Source organism: Chlamydotis macqueenii, chromosome 13 (assembly GCF_036417535.1).
Source record: "Chlamydotis macqueenii isolate bChlMac1 chromosome 13, bChlMac1.mat, whole genome shotgun sequence".
Lineage (NCBI taxonomy): Eukaryota > Metazoa > Chordata > Aves > Otidiformes > Otididae > Chlamydotis > Chlamydotis macqueenii.
The window spans coordinates 14,411,282-14,435,275 of record NC_141568.1 but is presented as its reverse complement, the minus strand read 5'-3'; the positions used below and the strand labels follow the sequence as shown (position 1 = coordinate 14,435,275).

The 23,994-nt window shown below is 44.4% G+C and overlaps 1 protein-coding gene across 1 annotated transcript; it reads left to right on the top strand.

The window, feature by feature from the left end:
* The first annotated feature begins 115 nt into the window (after nucleotides 1-115).
* CENPT (centromere protein T) lies at nucleotides 116-19,157 on the top strand. The gene is made up of 13 exons (XM_086757966.1): nucleotides 116-258; nucleotides 853-979; nucleotides 1,551-1,644; nucleotides 3,691-3,824; nucleotides 5,278-5,311; nucleotides 6,477-6,619; nucleotides 7,091-7,519; nucleotides 11,976-12,152; nucleotides 12,889-13,092; nucleotides 15,039-15,129; nucleotides 16,554-16,718; nucleotides 17,098-17,202; nucleotides 18,772-19,157. Exons 1-13 carry the CDS (start codon nucleotides 196-198, stop codon nucleotides 18,893-18,895), a joined length of 1,890 nt encoding a protein of 629 aa, XP_086614092.1. The 5' UTR covers nucleotides 116-195; the 3' UTR covers nucleotides 18,896-19,157.
* Nucleotides 19,158-23,994: the final 4,837 nt, after the last annotated feature.

Genomic DNA, 23,994 nt, shown 5'->3' with positions numbered 1-23,994 from the left:
AACTACGCGGCCCACAATGCAACGCGGCACCGCCGCCGCGCCGGAACTACCGGCCCCACACTGCGCTGCGTCCTCTCCGGTCCCGCCCCGCCCCGCCCCGGCGGGCCCCGCCCCTCCCGTGGGGCGCCGCGCGGCGGTCTCGCGAGGCTGGGCCTTCTCGCGAGGCGGGCGGTGTCGGGGCCGTTACCCGGTGTCATGGCCGACAGCATCCCGCGGGCCCGCCGTGGGGCCAGGCGCAGCGGCCGGCACCCGGCCAAGGTGGCGGATGGGATCCGGGGGCCCCGCCGCGGGGTGTGGGGAAGGGGAAGGGGGCTGCGGTCGGGGCCAGCCGTCCCCCGGGGGTCACCTGCCGCTGCCCGTCCGTTCTCGCTCGGTGCGCGGGAGAAGCGAGGCCCCAGGCTCCCCTGCCCTTGTTCGCCTTTAGAGGTGGAAAATGGAACAAAACCCCTGAAATTCGGTCTCACCGAAGAGCCAGGGCCGCTCAGCCTTGCACCTCGTTTGCGTTTTTCTTCTGTTTCCCCTTTCTGCGTTGTTTTAGGTCAGGGCTGTGAGGGATGAAGGGCCGTGGGCGCTTTCAAGTTTCTCAGGCTTTTGGCCAGGATGAGAGGTGTGCGGTGAAGCCCGCTCAATGGTGCACCGTTGTGAATTGCCTGCCGCCCAAAAATGAACTGCTGGCGTTGTTAGAAAGCAAATGTGCACGGTTTTGTTTTGGGAATTTGGAAAATGTTTGGTGTTACCTAGCTTAGGTAACTTCTATTAGAAGATGGATGATGAATGCTTTTGATGCTGAGATTCATCTTTAATGATGAAAATGTGATTTTTGAATTGCGTGTCTCTGATTTCTCTCTTTAGACCATACCCGATTCAGGAAAGGGGAAGAATTCTGGCAGAGGCACCTTGCAGAAGCGGAGACCAACTGTGTTCCCCGATCTTGATAATGACACGCCACGGGTGATGCTCAAGAGAATCATCCGGACCCGTATGTATCTTTTTTTTCTGGAAAATACAGAACAGAAGGACAGTATTTTGGTGCACGGAGGTGTTCGTTTGTAGCCTATTATTCTTACCCAGTTGCGTGGAACAGAAATCGAGACCGCGGTATAAATGATTTCCGTAAATGAGGAATTGCTGCAGCTGAAGGAGGTCATGCGATACAGCTCCTTCTCAAAGACCAAATCTTGCATTGATGGAAACATATTATTGAAAATCCTCTTCACTGAGTCCTTGTATCCTGCTGAGCAAGCGTGTAATCTTTGTGCTGCCTTTAGCTGTAGGATTGTGTGTAAATTAGAGGCACGCGCTGTTGCAAACTTCAGCTCAGCTCCGCTGTAGTGCATGGAACCCCCCTGTGCTGCCGTGTGTCACCATTGGCTCTGTCACTGTACGTGCCAGCCTTCCTAGGAGTAGAACCCCGATAGTTTTCACCAGGTCTTTATTTTAACCCGTTAATAAACGTAACTTACAGAATGTGGTGTAGATTTGACACTGCTGCATTTTGTCATTCTTGCTGGATTGAATTGTGGTAAGGAAACGTTTTGGTTTGTTGGCAGAACCGCAAGTTTCACCTCTAGCAGCTCAGATATCTGAACATGAAGAAGCAGAAGAAGCTCGGTCAGAACTCCCGTCGAAGAGGGTTTCCAGCATGTAAGTAATCCTTCTTTTTCACACTACCAGGCAGAGCTGCAGTTCCTGCAGTAGGACTGGGGAGTGGTATTTCTTTGCGTTGCAATGATCAGAGTTGCATTCTGTCAGGTGGGATTTTCAGAAAGTCCTCTCAGCTTTGAAAATAGCGTAGGAATCACTGGGACCGGAGGACTGAATAATAAACACTGCAGGCTTGTGCTTAGCCCCCCTTCTTAACTGCAGACTTGTAATATACCAGAGCTGGATACAGTAAGTCTCCTGATGGAAACCTACTTTTCTTAGTTGTCAGTGATGTACTGAGGTAGAAGTTCCTGGATGTCCCCAGGGCTACGGGCCGTGTGCTGACGGTGCTGAGGTGTAACAAGTGACTGCTGTGTCTGGTATTAGAACGCAGGCTGCTGTAGCTTTTTATGGTGTTACTGCTTCTTGGTTGTCCTTGTTTTGGGCTGCTAGGAGTTATTGCCTTCCTGCTGAGTGGTTTGGAGGTGAGGTTTGTTTGAGGCTCAGCTGCTTTTGTTTGTGTTTAGCTTCCATTAGTGTTTTAGCTTAACAGGCCAGACTGAGAGGCTGAAGCGTGGTTTGTTTCCTTCCACTTTGTTCTGAAATAGAAGAAAGCCAGTAGTGGTGGTAGGTCTTAACTTGCTTTAGCCAGTTTTGTCACAACACTTGTGTGTATTTTTGCTTACTGCAAAAGAGACTGTTATAATAAAAAATGTAATTTCCTCTGTTTTGTCTTTACAGCTAAACTTTTGCATTGACTATAAACAACCTTAAACAGGTCATCTAAATGTTAGGTGAACTTCTAAACTTCTGTCTTTCTGGGTTTATTTAATAGAGGAAGAAAAATCTGAGTTTTCTCTAAGTGTGGTAGCTTGTTTTTTATTTAATTAAAAAAATAGCAGCAGCAGTATTTTAATTCCTTCTTGATTTTGCTTGTTGTAGTTGTTCAACATCTCTGAATGTGTTTCTGATCAGCCTGTCTTAAATGAAAAGATCAGATGATTTGGTCTTTGCAAGGTTTTCTATCCCATATGGTAGCTACGTTTTGAAGTTAAACAGGTATAGACTTCTAAAAAATATTTTTAAATAATTAAGAAAAAAGTCTTTTTAAAAATTCCCTCATAGCATTCCTTTAGTTGATGTGAACCTTCTTGAGTTTGGGAAGGCACCGCTTTCCCTAGTTGTAATAGCATCTCCCAGGACAGATGCAAAAAACGAGTAATCTTTTTTTCCCCTCTGCTTTATGTTTGATCCCCGTTACAAATCTGTTAGTTCTAATGCTTAGGCTTATGTTATCTTCATAACAAGAAATGAAACTTAGCTACATTTCTGACTGGTAGAGAATGTATTTTGTAAGGGGAAAAGACCCGTAAATGTGATCACCTTACTGTTCTTGCTATATTGAAGCGACCTTTCCTGCAGCAAAGGGTCCAGAACGCTACATCTGCTGAATGCAGGTTCTTGGCGGCAGGAGGGACGCTCTGCTCTACTTCTGTAGGATGTGGTGGAGTGCTGACAGCAGCTCGCTGCCTGAACGGGACCTTCATGAGAGGGGATTCTTGGAATTCCTCAGTAAAGGAGGAAAACAACTCAGAAACCTAGTCCCTGATGCAGTGCCTGACTGGGATATTAGGTGTCTATTCCGTGTACCAGCATGCTTTGTGATACCTAACATTGTTTCATGACGATGGCTTCTTCATTTACACTGTAACGACTGACAAGCCTAATTGCTGTTGTGTGCTGTTAGGAGAGAGCTGTGGAGCTGGTTGGGAGTCCAAGCTTTTACTGCAGTCTGAACTTTCTTAGCCCTGTTGTTTTGAGTATACACTCAGGTTTTGATTCAAAGTAAGACTTTGAAATTTACTTTGATTTAGTAGGAGGGAATTGCGTGTTCCTACGTTTGCTGAGCTGATCACCAATTAGTTCCTTACTTCCGCTGCAGCAAGGACAAATAATTTTGATTTGTTTTTCACCGATGTTGCAGAGACCTTTCTAAGGTAGCTAAGAAGCTGAAGTCCTTTGTTAAGGCTTGGTTTATATTGGTAGGGTGGAAATGCAACTGCCAGACCTTGTTCCTGAGCAGACATCTATCACCACATTCCACATGGCTAAGAAGAGAAGGAAGGTCAGCGTTTCTGAATTTGAGAGAGCAGCAGACAAACGACTTCCCCACAACCAAGGTAAGGCCACCATCAAAAATTACCTTGTTCAGCACTGCATTTGCTGTCAATTGATTTTCATCTGCTGCAGATTAGTTCTTAGTAATTTCTCAGCTGGGCAGTTGTACGTTTGTAAGCAAGACTGCAGTATCTTGTGCAAAGGTGATAGCAGAGAAGGTAAAAGCCCCTCCTATCAAATGTAAAATAAGCCTTTTTTAGCCAAGTTCCAGGCTCTGCCCTGACTTGACTGTGTATAACTTCTTGACTATTTTTGTAGCTTGAAAATGCTTCAAAATTCAAAAACCACCAAAGGAAGCAATCCCTGTCTCCCCCTAAATTCCAGAAACTTAAAAATAGGACAAGCTGCATACTTTTTGTTGCAGTTATATCAAATAAGTTATAAAGTTCTTGTTTGAGAAAAAAAAAGTTGTAGTTTTATAAAAAAAATAATGTTTTATATTGGAATAAGTCTTCCCTTTAAACAAAAATTTGCAAATCTGGTAAATATAACTTTCATTTTAGTTGCAGTTTAACAGAGACAGAAAGGTAAAACACCTTACCTTGGTTTATGTACCCTATTGGCAGTAGCAGCTGGAGTAGAATTAAAGGGTGGGATTCAGCACCAAATTACAGACACCTGTACCTCAGCTGCAAATTAGAGACACTCTGTATATACGCTAGGTAACTGAAGGCCTCCGAAAGTTTAGGGGAGATCTCGTCAGTGGAGTACGGAGGGTGATTCAGCTCACTGTAAAGTAGATGGCTAAATTTGATTAATTATGCTTGACTTTAATAGGAACATAGACACCTGTGTTTGAGTATTTTAATCTGGAGCTGAATCACACCCTCCCTCACCTGTGGTCAAAAAAATCAACTTGTCTTTCTTTAGCTTGATACCTGGTCTGAACATGTTCTGACACAGAGCTTCTTAAAAGTAGAGGGGATACGCTCAGGTATTTTCTAGTGTGAACATGGTTGTGTCAGTGCTCTCCAGACTTGCTTATGGATTTTTGTGACTTTGTGAGTAGAACAGGTTTGAGTTACAGTTTCACCAGCAGTCTGTGGAGTAGTTACCTGTACTTCTAAAGCTTCCAGATGCTTTTGTGTTTGATTTGGGTTGCTGAAGGGTGGTTGCGAATGAGGCCCTACTCTAGCATCTTGCTATTAATATGGTAAGATTAATTTATTGAGTGTGAGGGCATGTGCCATGTTAAATTTTCTTTGAAATAACTGTTTTATTACCCTTTCAGAAATGGCTTCTTAGAGTTCTAATATGCAGTTCTGGAACTCAGACAAGAAATTGTAAAGTGAACTTGTCATCTGATTTCTCATAAAAATGTAACTTTTGAGGATTATAGCATAACTGGCTCTCAAAAGGGGAAGATCCATTGGGGTGTTCTTGTAGACCACTGTGTAGAGGGTAATTTCTCAGCTAGCGTAATTTTTCAGCTAATATGTCACCAACTTTTTCTAGCTCAGTCTACGCTGGACAGCACTACTTTGGCTAGGTGAGTTTCACTCAAAATGACTTAACTTCTGGCTGCTGTAACTGTAGCTGCTTTGATCATCACCTCGATAGTTGTGAAGAGCAGTACAGATACCTGGCTCATGATAAAGACCTGTGCTAGTAATAACACAGTCATCTCCCACTCTAGCGAAGGAATTTGGAGGTGTTACGCTATACACTGTGTGATATTCAGAAGCTGCGGCTCTGCACTCTGTGCCCAGGTTGATCTAGCTTGTATTGTTACTGTCGGTCCTCTTTTTACCTATTAGCATCATTCCCTTTTTCCTTTCATTCTCCTGTTTCCAACAGTAAATCAGTACATAATATAATTAGAATATTATCTCTGCCTGTTAATTGACTCATCGCATCAGTTGCATCTGTGCAGTCTTTAGTCCAGCTTTCCTGGACTTTACAAGCTTTTTAGCAAGTCAAAGAACTTCTTTTCCTGTGGTGCCCCTGTACTTTGCTAATGATCCTGGCCATGGTAGCATTTTATTTCACCTTTCTTGCTGCAGCCCTTGCAAGGTGATTCATAGGGCCGCATTCTGTACTTCCCGGCTTTGAATCCTCTGAACCCCATTTTTGATTGCCAAGCATGGCCAGTCTCTTTAGAGTGCAAAATACATACACTGAGATACATCTTTTCCCATGCTTTCCATGTTGCTGTCTTAGTTCTCATCTCAAAAAAATTAGTGTGTTGGTAGCTGTGTTTTGCTGTTAATACTAATACTGATCAGCTTCTTAGAATTGTTTTGAAGTCCTCCTACCACCTCACTGTCATCTACAGGACATCTTTACTTTCAGACATTTGTCTTCTGTTGTTTTGTTTGTTTGTTGTTTTTTTTTTTTTAATCTAAATTTTTTAAAATTTCTGAACCATTTGTCAGATATGTTGTGGCAGCCCTCTTGAGATAGGAGGCTGTAAAAACAGTCTGTTTCCTGATCTCTGTGATACGTATCCTGGTGTTAGGTGATACCATGAAATTAAACTGTTTGTTTAAAATAGACTGGCATGTAACCATCAAGGGTTTTTTTGGGGGGGAAATTCCTCCTAGCTATTGAGACTTGTGAAATATCTCGCTGTTAGTGGCACCTTGTGTGTAATCTGAGGTTAAAAGGGGAGTGTGTAAGTTTGGAAAATTATTTATTCACTCTTATTTTTACAGATCTCTTCACATGTCTCTTGGTTCCGTGATCCCATCAGACAGTGTGGAAAAGAGAGGCTTACTCCGGAGGCCAAAAAATCACAAACCTATTGATATGGAAGCTTTTGAAGGCGGAGTGGAACGAAACTTGCTGAAGAGAAAAGGTTTCTTATGTGTTGTTACTTCTGTTTCAGGAGGGAGGGCCTTCTAAAAGGTGATTTTTAGAAGCAGTTACTGAAGCATGGTCTATGTTTTACGATTTAAAGGCTACTAGCACGTTCACAGAAATCCAGTGTAATTCGGGAGGCAAGATGAGAATGAGGCTCTGCATCTGTAGATGATTTGATTCTGTGAACTTAAATATGTGCTCCACCCAGTTTGGTGATTTATACCACAGGAATTGTATCCTGTTTGGGATCATGTTCACAACTGAGGGTACGAGGGAGATGGTTTGGTAGAGAAAGTTAGGGGTACTGGAGTGTGGTGGTAGAGTTTCAGTGTTTGGTCTGTGGAGGATGAATAAAATTTGTTTGAATTACTTAAATTTTGAATTATGCAAGTCCTGGTAATAAGTGTGTCCCTATGACCTTGAACATATTTTTTACGTAAACCTTTTTTTAAAACTTTCTAAACAGCACAGAACTATCTTGTGGATTCACAAACAGCATCTGGAATTCAAACAGCCACGCTGACAAGTGATGCAGAAATCATGCTGAGTAACACGGAGCTCTTTGTTCAGCCTCAGTTTGATGAACAGAGCCAAAATAAGCTTTCTGCTCTTGAACCATCGCTATCAATTTCAAAAACTTCAGCACAGAGAAGCAAGGTTTCTGTTGCACCTCAAGAGGAAGCAAGATTGGTGGGCCCAGTATCTGATGTGGATGCAAATGAGGGAGGGACCCAAAGATATTCTGAGAACTTGACCCTTGATCATGAACATGTGGACAGAATGACTCCTGAATCTCCAAAAACGCCTGCAAACCAGCAAGAAGATAAGGAAGATCATTCCCAGCAGAGTAACCCAGTGGAACAGCTCTCCATTTCAGAAGATGTGGTGGCTGGCAGTGAGTATTATGGGTTAGGACTTGGGGCTTAGCAGGTTATTATCTGAAATCACGGAGTGGTTCAGGTAGGAAGGGACCTCTGGAGGCAAGTTTGCACCCTCTCTTCAGGTGCTTGCATATGTTAATGAGATTCCCCCTGAGCTTTCTCTTTCCCAGGCTAAACAGTCCCAGCTCTTTCAGCCTTTCCTCCTAGGAGAGATATTTCAGTCTGTTAATTGTCCTGGTGGTCCTTTGCTGGACTCTCTCCAGTATGTCTGTGTCTCTGTTGTACTGGGAAGCCCAGAAGTGGACACTCTAAATTGGTCACAAACATGATGAGATGAGGAGATAAAATGTAGGAATTGTAGACAGGGTTAGAAGGAGGCTCACGGGGGTACTGGTCTAGAGCTTTGCCTTGATAAGGTCGTTTATATGTCACAGCTAACCACTTTGCTGTCTCCTGGGCCTTAAAAATCACTTGGACAGAGGTAGTCACCTCCCTGGTCACTCTGTAGCAATGCTTGGTGAGTCCTATCACTTGCCAGTTTTTCCCTGCTGTGTGGTATCTCTCTTCTGCATTAATTTCCCTGTAAATATCTTGTCCTGGTTATGTAAATGGGAGCACGTTTTCCTCATATTGCATAGACCACGTTTTAGGGCATGGTTGTAACCCTGAAATTTTCTGCTTAGTGACCCTGAGGCAGCTAGCCAGGACAGGATCTCCTGTAGTAAACAGCTTCTTGCAGTTCTTCTGCAAAACTCTCGGTGCTTTCCGTGAAGTATGGACAGCTGATGTTTCTTTTTAATTTTTTTTTTTTTTTTTTTTAAATGATTCTTTGTCAAAGGGGCCACAGAAACAGTATTTAAAGAATGGCTGGTGTATTCAGTACTGCCCAAGCCAGAAGAGGAGTTCTTGCCATGGAAAACTTAGAAATTATTTAATTCCTGGTGGACTGTTGCACCATACTCTGCTTCTGGAGGGCTGTCTGTGGCAAGCTTGGTGGGAAAAGTTGTTTTGGAAGGACAAGGGAAGAGATGAACAGGAAAAGGTCAGTTGCTCTGAAGAGTCCAATGGCAGGTACTTTTAGGACAAATGGACAGATAACGTGGAGGATGTGGAATAGGGGATTGGGTCAAATGAGAAGAAGAGGAGGAGGAGTGAGAGCATTTCTTAAAGATGCTGGAGTTTGTAAGGCGCTCATGTCAAATACATAGTTCTGCTGTTTTACCAAAGGTAGCTGATGTCCATGTTGCTCCTCAGCGTGAACTGAAAAATAGTTGCAAGGACTTTTCCAACTGATTCCTAAGATACAATGTGAACTCCCTAAACTGTTTCAAGTAAAGGAAGAGCATTTTCTTGTGTGTATTCCTCTCTGCTTGGTAGGATTTTTATTTATCAGGAAAGCTAAAGGAAAGTTACTGGGGGCATATTAATGCTCTCAATTTCTAGCTGTTGATAGATGGAGCTCCTCTTTGCCATCCAGAAACTGAAGTAAATGTTTGGGATCCCCAGTCACTCTAAAGCCTAAGAGATCTTTCATGACGTCTTCGAGAGAAGTTGTGTCCCATATAATTGAAGACCTCAGTGTAAGCGATGCAGAAGAGGAGAAAGCTAATACAGTGAATGAAGTGGAAAAGGAAGACATTTTCAGAGTGCTTTCGGTGTTGCAAGGGAATGGAGTACTTTAATGACAACAGAGAGTTTTTCAGGTGACTTGCAGGGTAAAATAAGACTTTATTGTGCAGTAGATGCTGGAGATAATTTAGTTCAAGTTGTGTCAGAGACACTGTAAGCATTTCCAGACAAGCTTTCTAAAAGTAGGCTGTGACTTGCTCATGTGCTTTCTTGTCAGTATTTGCCTTATTCGCAGTGACTGCAAATGGAATAAATTTTCGTATTTTTTTGGTAGGTTTGTAGTACTGCTCATCTTCCCATAGGAAGGATGAATAGCTCCCTCTTGCCTGGCTAATCGTTCTTTGTGCTTGTATACATTTTAATGTTTTACTGTATTTAAGCCATGTTGGCCATTATCTTTCTCCAGTGCTAACCAGCATCTATTTCTCTCAAGACAACGGCTTGAAAGTTGCCTTCCCTTAAGTAATAAAGATTGTAACTAGAAGGTTGGGCCTTAATACCTTCTTGTTCCTGGAAGAGAGCAAGTCATGCAAGTTGCCTACTTCCACAAGCATGTTCCCTGTTTTTTTCCAAAATCCTTTTTCCTTAGCATAAGACAGTTAAAAAACTGAACAGATGCTGAGGGTTGGTCTGAGATGGAGCTATCCAGGTGTTATCCAGTCGTTACCTAAAGCTTTGAGTACATGTAGACACTGTTTTGCTGAATTTCAATTCCCAGACTCCAGTTTAGGATCCTTTTTAAGTCTTTCCCATTGTTCCTTTGACAGTGTCTGGAAATGAAAGAAGACCGTTGCCATGCAGGTTTAGCTTTCCCTAGGGTTAATTACACATCTGGAGTTTCATATGCATTACCTTATGACAGTATGGAAACTGAGCAGTCTGTAGCACCGACAGTTTTGTTGTTAGAATTTTAAACTTAATCCTTGCAGTGGCCATAAGTAGTTGCTTGCACATACCAGGTGTATCAGCAAAGTTAGTTATGTTGTCTTTTTAGCATGATAATACAGCCTTTTGTTTTAAACTGTTCTTTTGGAGTAGTTCATTAAGGTAGCAGATATTCTGCACTAAATTTACAGTTGCGTGAGGTTGGCACCCTGTAATCTTTCTTGATTCTTTTGGCATGATGTAGTTTTACTTGGGTGTGCCTGTGGAGTGTGAAGTTTAAATGGGATGTGACTCTTGAGGCTGCTGGAAGCCATTTCAGAATTGTTACAGTTCTGCTAAAACCAGCCCAAAGCTTGGGGGGTGGGCAGAAAAGCAAATAACATGTAGAAATTGTTATAAAAGGAAGAGATGACAAAACATCACTGTGCTACGATGGAAATGATTGTCACGCTCACCTTTGGAATGCTGCATGCAGTTCTGACCTTTCCCTCTCTAAATAGATTTAACAGAACTAGAGAAAGTGCAGAGAAAAACCATTTTTACCAGTAACTGTAACCAAATATATGGAGCAGTTTCTGTACGTTGCATGACTAAAGATAAGGACTGCTCAGCCTGGAAAAAAGACAGTTGTTATGAGGCTGAAAGATGAGAAGTTTAAAAAGAAAAGCCTTGAGCAGTATGGAGATGATTCAGCAAACAAATTGAAACAAAGAGCTCCCCGATCTGTCAGTGCAGAAACTGGAGCGGAGCGTGCATCACTGGCAACCAGCAGGTTATACCAAACTGCAGGAGGTATTGCTACTAACAACAGGTGAAGAAATCAGTAAAAATTATGCTTGAATGTACCGATAGCATCTGGTACTTTGCTGTTAAAGTACTGCGTCCCAGCAGGGATCCAGCAGTGTGGGAGACTCACTGCTGCCTGTCTGCCCTAGGCAGTCTTAGTGTCCAGCTGAGCTTTTATCTTCTCCCCACAAAGCTACTTACTATTTCACTTTTATCTTCTCCCCACAAAGCTACTTACTATTTCACTTAACTTTAGGCAAGATTTTACCCTGCATTGGTGTAGGGAACCCAGTGTCCTGGTTAGTGAGATTGATATTACTGACTTTTGCACCTTTGACCAAATTTCCTTGTCTCCTTCACTGGGGCTTGGAGCTCCCAAGACCTTGACACTTGTACTTTTGGGTGTGAAAACTCAGTCACTGGAGAGGGTGGTAAAAATCCACTTCTACAGCTTCTGTTCCTGAGCTCAGCTCAGAGTCCCAAACCCTTCAGCAAGGGACAGTACTATGAGAGTTCCCAGTAAGATTTCTCCAGATAATTACGTCCGTGGGTTTCTGAGCTACATGTTAACAGACTAAAGATTTATTATGTAGGGAAAAGGAGTACTTAAGTACTCTTCAGTAGCTGAAGTTTTTAAAGACATGCAAATCATGTGTCCCTTTATTTCTCTTCATCCTGCGTGCTAGAGGCTTGTCCGGGATGGTTAAAACCACTGCTAGGTGCTCTCCTCTTTGTAATGCCATGTATCCCTTCCAAAATTGTTAATTCAGAAAAACTGAGGAAATGGGGAGGAGAATCTGGAGCACAAACTCCATTTATTGTTAGACTTAACGGAAAAGAAATTGGTCTTTCACACAATCACCAAAAGTGAGAATTAGACGCAGAGATGGCAGATCTGGAGGAGCTCTGCTTGCTGAGAAGTAAAATTCCTTCACTGGGACCTGACGTGCACCCTAATTAGGTGGCTGTAGGGCAAACACAGGAAAAGCCGTGCATTTCTCAGCTGTAAATTTTTGGAAAGGAACTGCATCTGCTTCCCTTATTTATAGCTTTTGCCCACTGCTGAGTTTACTTACCGTGAGTAAATTTCAGCAGTTGTTAAACTGTATGCTGGTGGTTGATTGGGGTTTTTTCTGTAGGTAAGACTGATGATAGAATTTCCTGTTTCAGCTGCAGAGCATCGTGCAAGTGCTGGATATTCTGAAAATTTGGAGAAGAAACTGACCAAACCAGCAGAATCACAGATAACTATGGCAGAGGATGCCAGAATCGAAACAGAAATGGCCCCTTCGGTAGAAGAGGGAGTGGCAGAAGGCAGTGTTGAACACCAAGGCTCTCCCAAAGCTGGTGAGGACAACCTCTAATATTGAAAACTATCTCTAATGCCAAAGACCTCTCAACTGCATTATTGGCATTGGTGCTGGGAGAGAGACTTTAACACCCTTTGCATTCTGGAATCTGAGCTAAATACTAGGAAGATATCAAACTAATTTTGGCATTTTAAGCTGAAAGACTGCTTTCTGCTCAAATGGAAACCAGAATTGCATTGGCAATCGTGTTTGGAAATATATAATTGCAGAAAGCATCTTTAATTAAAATTTACTAGTGGAAGTTCCAGAATCAGGCAAAGATTGATAAAATTTGGAGACCTTCTGAGTGTGTTGGCAGATCAGGATCTGCCAGGTTACTTTTCCTGAATTGCAGGGTCTTCTGTGTTCAACATGCTGCACTAAAGCTTTGGTAAGTCGTCTTTTGAGATAAAAGTTCTTGTTAAAGGAAGTTCATTTAAAAGGAGCTCAGATAAAAATTTCACTCAAATCTCATGGGCTTCTCTGCATTACCAAGTGCTATTTTTTTCATGTGACCTCTGCAACGTAGATGTAGCAGAGGGAAAAGTTGAAGATTCGTCAGTGCTTTAGCTTATCTAACTTAGTGTATTGGCATCCTAATCCTTGAAGACAGGAATATAATAGGTGGCAATGTTTTCAAGAATGGAAAGTTGGGTTTCATTCTTGTGAGTGCTCTGAAATTTTGTCTATGGTACTTGTTTCAGTGATGTATTATTCCTGTTTTGGAAATCTAGAACATGAGATTGACAGAGGTGTTGGAGCTGGAAATCTGGACAGGCATTCTCATGCTTTTTCCTCCTCTGAAAAATCTGAGATGAAGCCATTACGGGAAGCTGTTGAACAAGCAGATGAACAAGAGGACCAGGCTATCATGGTAGAATTGGATGGTCCGGAAGAAGAACCTAGTGAGGATGAAGCTGAAGACCCTGAGAGTGAAGGTAAGAAAACTATTGCAACACTAGCAGAAGGCAGCTGTAGAAAGTTTTTCCTGTTATCTCCTGATAGATTGAGGAACAATATAGGTTTATAACATTACTGACTGTTTAGTCTGTTGGATAGTCCAGGGGGAGCTGTTGGCTGCTCTTCCTAGGGCCAGGTTGTTACTGGCTCATCAGGTGCCTCAGGGACCAAGATCGTCTTATACTTTTTGAGGTGAACGTAATGGAAGTGCACAAATAGACAAAACTGAGTGCAAAGTGGTTTTATACAGTGGCATATGGATATCCTCCATTTTATTCTTCCTTCCTTCCTGACTCCCAACTTCATGCTGACTTCTTAATGTCTCAGCATTGAGCTGGCGTTTCCACAGCCATTTACGTGACTCCAGACTTGAAGCCTACTTTAGAACTCTGTATTTTGTATGTGTAGTGGCAGATGTCCTAAGAGTAGGCTGGCTTTCCAGAATGCTGGGAAGAAGCGTCTATTTCTAAACCGTTCTTCACTGCGTCAGTCTGTTCTGTTGCCCCAAGAGCACTTATGCCTTTTGGAAGAACATACGCATCAGTATGGATGAGTGGATTCTCTTCAGTCAAAGCCATCTTTGAGAGTGCCTGGAGTGTGTTTTAGTGGTGTCTTTTGGGACTGCTCTTAAAGTCTTTTGAATTACAATACACCCCAAAATAAAAAACGGTGCTAAGAACATCCTAAAAGAATCCCGTTGCCAGGATTTGAGGCGTTGTGAGGAAATACAGCTGTAATGAGAACATCAGTGCCTGTATGTATTTGTCCAGTGTGGAAGGCACAAAGATGGCAGTTGAACTGGTACGCTTTTGCCACAAGGAAAGCTGTAGGTGTTCTTAGGGTGTCTACAATAGTGTGTCAATAGGCTTATCTTTAACACAATTTTATGGAGAGATGGAAAGATCTTGATTAAAAGATCGCTGCTGATAGGGTGGAACAGTAAGAGTAGCGTTGGACAGGTCTCATTGGACAAGTACAGGAAGAAAGGATGAAAAATTATGCACTTTTGTCATAAAAGTTACCTTTGAAACCTCAGCATAACTAGTCTCTTCCCCTGCATCCTGCTTCCCTGTTCCTCCAGCACATGGAAGTATTTATTCAGAAGAAGCTCGTGCAAGGAATCACAGTAGTTCACCCAGCCCTGCTTTCTGTGAGACACTTGGACCTTTGAATTGTGCAGTTTAACTTCCAGAAGTACTTGAGGCCTCTGGTAGTTGGGCTTGTTTTCTGTAATGGGGCGGGTATCCTAGCTCTGAGGGGCGGCTGCAAAGTTGACACCATTACCAGGTATTCTGTATTCCTGGGCTGCACTCAGCTTGGAAGGGAAGCTGGCAGGCAAGAAGCCCTCCATGACCACTCCTCTTCTAGAAAGGAAGCTGCTCAGTATTACAATTTTGCTTATGTTTTCTTTCCTGCTCTTACTTGTTAAGAAGTGAAGAAGTTCAAGAGTGAAGTTAGAGGATGCAGATTAGACTTGGAGGAAACTGATATGGGTAGTTCACAGCAAAGAAGAGGTGAGGTGCTGACTATAACCTGAGCCTCAGCTCAGGGGAGGGAATTAATGAAAATCTGTGAATGTGGGAGATGCTCACAGACTGACCCTCGTAATGTGATTTTGTTGCTCTCCTCATCCCTGCGTTCAGGAGAATTTGCCAGACTTAGCAGGATGTGTGTGTTCCTACACCCTGCCTGGCCTGCTGGCCCAGCAGAGGGGCTGATGGGCTGGACCTGGTGCCAGGGAAGCCAGCAGCCTGTCTGGCAGGAGGTGGGTGGGTGGAAATGCCACAGCGAGCAGTCACGCTGGTTCAGGGTCTCGTGGAGCCACAGCCTGAGCGCAGGCAGCGTGGCCCTGGACCAGATGTGTGGAAAGCTGGCAGAACTCTGAAAATAGAGTTCAGTTCCTCAAGTGCGTTTTTTTCCCCAGAGGTTTCCATGAAAACATCCACGTTTGTCCGTGCTGCAGCCTACAAGCCGCTGCTGTCGACTCCACGTCCTGCAAAACCTGCTACTCCCAAGTAAGTACAAGCCATATTCTGCAGTGGCCTGGTAGAAGTGTGCCTGGGTGCTGTAAGTGCCAGGGGAGAGAGCCGAGCTCAGCTTTGTCCGTTGTTTTGTGCTTTATCAGCTGTAGCAGGGAGTACGCAGTCTGGAAGTCTTTAGTTCATTGAATAAAGAGTTCTATCAGGTAAACGCCAGTACTCTCCCAGAGCAGATCTGATGCCTCAGGTCTCTCCAATCTTGTAATATTTTCTTGTGCTGAAGGCCAAAACCTTTTCCTAGGAGTTTTTCAACTGCTAAGCAACGTTGGAGCCATAGCTCCAGCAAGGTTTGCAGATGCCTTTGCAGAAGAGGGGGAATACTCTAGGTTATGTAGCAGAGCAATAACCATGTGAGAGGCATGGTTAAGGCATTCTGCTGTAAAATAATCTCTTTATACTGGTACTGTGATCAACTATACCAGATAAGTGCCACAAGCTTTTTATTTAGAAATACCAAGGTCTCATACAGTCACTAAACTTCAGTTTTTTCCCAGATACTGTGAAGTGAACATTCATATGTGATCATTCACAAACTGGTAAACTGAGGCACAGGAACAGTAGCCAAGATGACTTAAAAAAATAGTGGTTTTTTTTGTCTCACTGCTACAAGTGCTTCATCTCGGGGGCTGATCTCTTCTACCTGCCACTGAGGGTCTGACAGAAAAACGTGCAGGTGGGCTGGAGAGAGAATCAAATGATTCGTGCACTCCCTCTGTGGTTTGCATGTGTTAGCCTGAGATTCTAGGTCTTTTCTGTTGTTTTCCAGTTCTCTACTGAGTGGATCCAGGGATTTCAACTTCCCTTTTTCATGTTACAATTTTTCCTTTTTAGAATGGAAAACAGTAATAATTTCCTTTGGGACTTAACAGTCTTGTTTAAGAAAAAAAAAATACAACAACCAAACCAATCCACCAAAAAGCCAACCAACCAAAAAAACCCCAAAACCCATGAAAAACCCCACTTAAAAAAGTGTTCCCAATAATGTTAAAGTATACCCTGCAGACCATGCTCTCCTGTCTGCAGATACAGAGGTGGCCTGTGGACACATCAAACCTTGTGCGCTCCTGGAGAGTGAAAACTGCAGGGATGCAGTGAAAACTGCATTTGTGTATTGGAGGGAACTATAGTTTGCAGAGTGATTGTTATGCTGGCGTGCTTATCTCGGAAAACTTGAACCTGGATTGCTTCTCCTGAGGTCATAATGCCACGTGAATTGTTTGTGAGCTGTACTTTGTGGGCATGAGGGTTTTGAAGAATTGGGAGGGAGAAACAATTAAGAGCTTGAGGTAGCTGTTACCACTTCAAATTCAGCATAAAGTTTGCCCAAATTCAGCCTGATGTTCTCTACCTCTCCCTTTTGTGTGTTTGTTTGACCTGTGAATTTTCAGTTTCCCTCAAAGGTCTCCCCTGCGGCCGCTGCAGGCTAAGCCTGTTCCAAAGAGCTCGGGAGCGTCACGGAGGAAAACACGTGAGCCTGAGGTAGCAAGCAGTTTGATAAAGAAGATATTTAGCCATTATGTGAAAATGCCAGTGGCCAGAGATGCTTTCAAAATTGTTGGAAAATGGTAAGCAACAGCAAACTGCTCCTCCGCCCTCTATTTTTAGTCATCTTTTTCTTTTTCTCTCCTGAAATAACAAGCGTGTCTTTTGGCTGCTATGGGGGTATCTGTGACCAGTGCTGCCTTGCAGGAGCTTCTGGATTTTGTCCCAGCCAGTGCCAGCTGCACCATTCACAGTCTGCTCTAGCTAATAGCACTGACATCACTAGCGCTCTCCGTGAGCGCGGTGGCTCTGGAGTGTTTCTTCTCCCACAGTTTTCCCTGGCAGGCTGTGACCTGCACAGTGAGCAGCTCTAGTGCAACTTGCCCTACAGAAGCGAGCAAGTAGCTGGTGTTCCCACACTCCAGAGCCTGATTTTATTTCCCGTCTCAATCCTCTTTTCAGCTCCGAGAGATACTTCAAGCAGCTAAGCAATGATCTGGAAACTTACAGCAACCACGCAGGGAGGAAGACAGTGGAGATGGCTGACCTGGAACTCCTCATGAGAAGGTGAAGGGAGGGTTATTATTAACCTGTAGTAGTGTTTGGTGGTGCTTTGACAGCCCAGTAAGACTGTCCTTGCCAGGGTGTGGACTAGCAGTAAGTATTTCCACACTAAGCGTGGTATTTTGTGATTTACCCTGTGTGATGCCACTTCACCTTCTGTCCCAGGAGGGCATTTGTGGACTTGGCTTTTTAAACTCCAAGATGAAGGTGGTGGAGGTGCCAGAAGAAATAGTGAGGTGTTGGGAGTGCAAGGAGTTGTCTGAGGAACAAGTAGCAGGCAGAGGGGTACGTAGGAAAAAGTGGAGAGTAACAGGAAGCGTGAGGCTGGGCTGCACTGTTCGCATCCCTGAGCGATCTCTATGCTAAGAGCGCATGCAACTGAAAGAGCGGGAGCATTTGCACGTGCCCTGCTGTCTGTTTTGATGACTTACTCTTCCAAACAAAGCACCGCTCTTCCTGCTTCTGCAAAAGCTGATACTTAGGATCCAAACTGACAGCTCCTCTCCAGAGCAGGAAAAGGAGCCTCTGGCTTGGCAGGCCAGGGCTGGCCTCTCCGAACAACGGTGTTCCCCTGGCCAGCAGCCTGGGTGAACTGTCCTCAGAGCCTCCTCACTGCTGCTCCTTCCTGTGGGCTCCCTCAGCTGCCCCTTCTCATGCCTGAATTTACTTTGTTGTGCGACCAAAACACAAGGGATTTGTTCTTGGCTTGGGGGCCGTCTGTAAAACTCTGGGGCCTGAAACAAATTCACCACTCCTCATTTAAAGTCATTGCTCCAGGTTGTTATTCCTCATCTCCACTGGAAGAGTTTCAGATGTGATGCTGAAATAGTCTGAAGGCTTTTGCAGGGCACAGCTGATTAAAGGCGTTGGCTTTGCATGGGCCTGTGTAGATGGAGCTGGTGCTGCTGCTTTAGAAAGGATAATTTGTTGCTGTCCAGAGATTTTAATTTTCCCACCTGAGAGCATGAACAGGCTGAGAGCTGTGATGGTTTAGTTGGCCAGGTTTGAGGGTTCGGTACTCTTGTCACTTTACCTTCTCTAGATGTTTTTATGCCTTTCTGTTGCCTCATAAAGGATCAGGAATTGTTGCTGGTTCATGAATAAGAACAGTATTTCTGTTCCTTCTACAATGAAAGCATGAATAAATGCTGCTTTGGGGGGGGGGGGGGGTTTGTTTTTTTTTTTTTCTTTCTACAAGTCTAGGAAATGCTGATATTTTTTCAGTCCAGTCAGCTAAATGGTGTGCTAGAAAACTACGTGGCCTACACAGGTGGAAAATGCCAACCACCTCTGAATTGTGAATGTAAAAACTCTGCTGGGTAATGAGCTGTTTGCTTCTGTTACATCATTCTGTGTAGGCAAGCCTGGTGCCTGTGCCATGCGTAGGACCTAGTGCATCACCTGAGAAAGTTGCCTGCAATTAGAAATCTGTAGCTTCTCTATCACAAGCAGCCACAGCATTTCAGCTATTAAATGCAAAAACTTTTAAAAACTTTACTCTGGTATTAAGCTTGAGTGGAAACACTTTTCATTAACTCTATTTCTTCTCTGCTGTCCTCTTTTTGAACACAGACAAGGGCTGGTGACAGACAAGATGCCACTGCATGTGCTGATAGAGCGTTACCTCCCTCTGGAGTACAGGAAGCTCCTGATTCCAGTTGCTGTGAGCGGCAATAAAGTGATCCCCTGCAAATGAGCGTGCCCCTCCAGCAGCGATGGCCCCGTGGGTGGGAAGATGGCCTGCTCGTGGAGGCTGGCTGTGGGTTGTTCTGAGTGCCCCCAGTAACCAGTGGGGCAATAAACAGTCGACGTTCTCTTGAGCCGATGCAGGTCGTGCTGTGGCTGTCACGCCGGCCTGCTGGATCTCACCAGCTATTATTACAAGTAATTTGGCTATCCTGAATTTTGTATTACCTTTGAATCCTTGTACAGCTCTGATAAATAAAATATTGTAAGTATTCTGCGTGATACAAGTGCGGCTTATTCCAGTGAGCTGAAAGGACGCTGCATTACGTTGTTCAAAATGTTCGTCAAAGACATTTGGCTGTACTGATGCTCTCCGGACTAACTAGTTGTTTGCTGAAAGGAGGAAAGAAGCAGATCCTTGTTACAGCTGTGTATTTTTCTAGAGCAGGGGCTTTCAAACTCAGTCTTATTCTTTTTTGCAAGTTTAGTCTGCTGTGTCAAGAATAGATTGTAATCCAGCTGTGACCGCAGCTGTTTACTGATGTAAATTGAAACAGGAAAATACAACTTATATTTATATTATGTATCTCTCTTGTGGGAAATTAGTAAGTAATAATTTAAGAACATTTGAGAGATTAAATTATCTAGTGCACAGACGGTAGAGGAAGGACTGAGAGAGGTTGATTGTGTGTATTTGGTTTATGTGGGAAGGTTTTGGTGGTGGGATGAGGGGGTGGGTGCTGCAGAAGCCAGGGGCTGCCCTCGTGTCAGAGCCAGCTCCAAAACGGACTCGCTGCTGGCCAAAGCTGAGCCCATCAGTGACACTGGTGGTGCCTCTGATAATACATTTAAGAAAGGGTAAAACCACTGTGCAGCAGCTGTGGGAGGGAGGAATAAGGAGAAAAAAAATGTGAAAGAAACAACCCTGCAGACACCAGGGTCAGTGAAGAAGGAGATGCTGCAGCAGAGATTGCCCTGCAGCGCATGGTGAGGCAGGGAAGCTGCAGCCCATGGACAGGAGCCCACGCAGGAGCAGGTTTGCTGGCAGAGACCTGTGGGGGACCCACGCTGGAGCAGTTCGGGAAGGACACTGGGGGGGAGAGGGACCCTGTGCCGGAGCGGGGGGAGGGCGTGGGGAAGGAGCAGCAGAGACGGTGTCACAGATCAACGGGAGCCCCCTCCGTGCAGCGCTTGGCAGAGAGGAGCTGGTTGAGCCTGGGAAGGAGGAGGGCTGGGGAGGGAAGATCTTTACTTTTGTCTTTGTTTCTCACTATCCTAATCTATTTGTCAATAAATTAGTCTTCCCCAAGTCCAGTCTACTTTGACCATGCCAGTAACTGGCAATTTATCTTGATCCATGAGCTTTTTTATCTGATTTCCTCCCTTGTCCTGTTGAGGAGGGGGCGTGAGAGCACGGCTGGGTGGGTGGCTGGCCGTAGTCAAACCTCTCCAGTGCGGGTGGTGTAACCGCATGGCTGAAGGCTGTGCTTCCACAGCTGTTTTCTGCCAGCTCTGGTGCTGTCCTCTGTCTACGTACAGAAGTGTATCTGGAAAGTCTCCGCTCCTGCCTGGCAGTGTCACGGTGGAGGTGAGCCGTGCCAAAAGCCGCTCTGTGAAGCAGGGTCCAGCTCTGTGAGCTGCAGTTTGCTCTGCAGAGGTCAGCCCACTACCACTGGTGGTGTGCGCAGGCGTCCCACATCGTCGTCCAAAGCTGAAAGATCGAAGCAGCGACTGTAAGTAACAAGTGCACATAAATCCTCTGCATGGTTTCTGCCAGACAGGTAAGAGCTGTCGCCAGAACTTTGTGAGAACTGATCTGCTTTCTTTTCCCCAAATGGATGGTATCATGCGACCTTTTGTATACAAATTTGTTGTCTGCTCACTCTCGTTAGGTATGCCTTGACCTCTCTTCTTTTGGCTTTCTCTTCAGTACCTCTAGTAAAGAACTCATGTGCTCTGCTTGGCCTTCTCTGCTGTAACCTGTGCTTTTCACTCAGCTATTTCCCCTTTGACTGGCAAATTTTTCTTAAAGATATTTCCCTGAGGAGCCTCGCAGCAGTACTCGACTTGCATCCCACACCCTCGTTACAGTTACACAGTAGAACGTGGTCTGATGTCACCTCCTTGGTGCGAGGCTTGTTTTTATGACTGGATGGAATTCCACCAGGAGAACAAAATGATCAAAGACACGATATGGTGCGATTCAAACGAGGCTGTGAGCAAACCTCATTTTGTTTGTGAATAACAGCATTATTCAGCAATCAAAGCTGTTCACTCCCTGTCCTGAGCAGAAGGACAGAAATGCTGGATGATGAATAATCTGATTTGGAAGGCTTTTTCCTCCTCAGACCTGGTATTAGTATTTATGTGTGAATACTGTGCAACAGATCTTGCATTTTAGAAGTTAAAAAGCATACATAAATCTAAGAACAGGAACTACTTTTCTTATTACCCTTGGGTGTGAATTTCCTCCCCACGCTATAACCGTACCAAAGGCTTTGCAAACCCTGTCACTATGATACTTCTGTCAGGACGAGAGATGGCAAAAATTAGAGCATTAGCACCAGAATTCTGCCACTGTGCTGTTTAGTTACCAGGTGTGACCACGTTAAAACTTCAGCAAACTTGTTTCAAGGTGTAGCTTGAGTGTTTCACAACAGACTCCCCACCACAAGCAAACTCCTTTAAGTGCAACTGTGTTTTTAATGGTAGCTGGCTGGTATGTCAGAAGTTACAGAGCACAGGTCGTTGGCTGCCAAAGTGATTGTTTTGCAGTGTGGACAGTGGCCAGCACCATCTGAGAACATCAGCTCTCTGATGACCTCTCATCACTCTTTCCCTGCCAAGAAAGGACAGACATTCTCCCACTTGGACAGAATTCAGGCTGTGGTGCAGCTCATTGCACACAGAATTGCTGGATGGACCCAGAAGTGAGTCTTGGCACCGTGAAGAAGTGAATGCGAAAGCCCTGCGGACACAGTGACCTGAGCATTATTTTAATCAAGAAATGGATTCAGCTGTGAAGAGCTGCCCTGTCACTCAGCTTTATTTTAAAGGAGCTCCCAGCAACACAACCTTTATCTCAAATCAAGGTGGCAGCCACAGGGATCTGATGGCTTTATCCTCCACTGTGGTATTTTCCAAATTCTGCTTTGTACTTTCACCTTTGTGTGGATTTACTGCAGGAACAGTGCCATAAAGCCTCAGTGCTGGCTCAGCACAACTGCAACACCCGAAGGAGCTGCAGCAGCAGTTGGATGTCCACTTCTGGCAGAAGACAAACCATTGCAAGGAGCCAGCACAGGCTGCACGTCCCTGTTCCATCAGAGGCTGCTGCCTTCTCTGGGCTGCCTGCTCAGCTCCGCACGCACAGCTCCTTCAAACGTTGTGCTGCCAAAATGATGCAGCTAAATATACAGTGTAAGCTGTACAGCTTTAGGACAACATTTAATAATACAGGGTTTTTTGGTGTTTTTTTTTTTTTTTTTTCCCCCAAACCAGATTATTCTGACTGAACTGGGAATGTGTTGTAATGCTAGCAGATTGAAGGGCAGAACCTGCTGCAGCAGTGGGCGCTGTGGTGAGCACCTTAAACATCACACAGGCTAAGATAGTACAGGACCTATGACTAGGGCAGAAAAAACAGAGTATGACCCAGCTGCTAAATCAGACTACGAAGATAACAGCCAGTTGGCTGAGAAATGCAACACGGTGGGGTAAAGGAGGCTTAGTTTCAGTTTCAAAAGGAGCTGAAATGTTTGGTGAGTGATGAGCCATCTCTCCAAGCCAACCGTCCCATCTGTCAGCTCCGAAGCTGCACCTGAAGATCCAAGAACTGCAGTGAGGGACTAGCCACACAATACAAAATTCTGATGTTGGGAGCCTTCAGAACACCCACCTCTCACAGATTTTTAAGAAGCTGGTTTTGTCAGCCCAGTCAGACATAATTTAAGAATAAAGCTAAGTACTTAGGAGTGCCATTCTACAAATCAGTAAATTTCTCTCTTTTGACTCTTTCTGCTCTCAGACACTTGCTTTTGTCTCTTCCCTAGCACAGATGCTTTCTTGAGCAATTAAACTCCCTAAACCAACAGGAAACTGGGCAGCTCTTGGTCTTTGTTTCTTCCTGCTCAGTGCGTTGGCTCAGCTCATGGAGACAGCCAGCGAGTGGCAGGGCTGGTGCAGTTTAAGGACTGGGAGTGCCCCATCTGGACTGGGGAAGTGGGACCTTCTTGGTTCCATGGCCGTGAGTTGTTGGATGAGATCACTGTTTCCTTGGCCAGACAGGTAAGAGCTGTCGCCTGCGCTAGGCAGGGAGGAGGAGAGCTGGAAATCATTTACTAACAACCCCATCCACCAGCCTGAGCTAACAGGGGATGGATGTCATGCAGGCCTGATTAGCAAGGTGAAATCTGTAATTAGCAAAATGAGTCCTGAACATACAGAGAGGTGAAGGACTCCAATCCCAACCTAAAAAAAAAAAAAAAAATCCATTTGTTTTATTCTTAGAGCTTCAAGTACACTTGCTACTGTGGCGTATTGGTTCACTGGCATTCAGTTGATTTCCAAAAATAAAGCTATCATAAAAGATACATTTTGCTGAGTCTCCAGAGACTTGAAAGAAAAAAGGGGAAATATCACATGCGAGCAATATGGGGGAGTCAGTCAATAAAAGCTTAAAAAAAAGCTTCAGAAAGCAGCACAGTATCAGCTACAGTCTGAACACCAGCGATCTCTCTGGGAGATGAAGCAAAGAAATGCCTACTGAAGAGTGCTGGAAGGAAACGGATTTAAAAAAAAAAAAAAGGGTTTTATATAGTGATTAAAATTGACTTATTCACCTGGTTGAAGGATACTGTGCAAAAGAAGATCTTTGTCTATAATGGGGGACTACGATTAGGTAGCCCAGGTGACACTATGTCCTTTAAGAGACAGCAGAAAACTGTTGACATTTGGTAGCTGCTCCGTGCCCAGGGTGACATGAGCTCCTGGTTACAGTCTATTTCCAGCCCTCTGTGATTGTTTACAAAGTACTGGTATCACTGTGGCTTCTGAATGCCAAGCAAAGCTTAAAGCACACTGAGAATGGACAGGGAACAGCCAGTCCAG

Coding starts and splice junctions, on each gene's coding strand:
- CENPT (XM_086757966.1), top strand. CDS start 196: ATGGCCGACAGCATCCCGCGGGCCCGCCGTGGGGCCAGGCGCAGCGGC. Junction 3,825..5,277: donor ACGACTTCCCCACAACCAAG/GTAAGGCCACCA, acceptor AACTTTTTCTAG/CTCAGTCTACGCTGGACAGC. Junction 12,153..12,888: donor CCAAGGCTCTCCCAAAGCTG/GTGAGGACAACC, acceptor TTGGAAATCTAG/AACATGAGATTGACAGAGGT.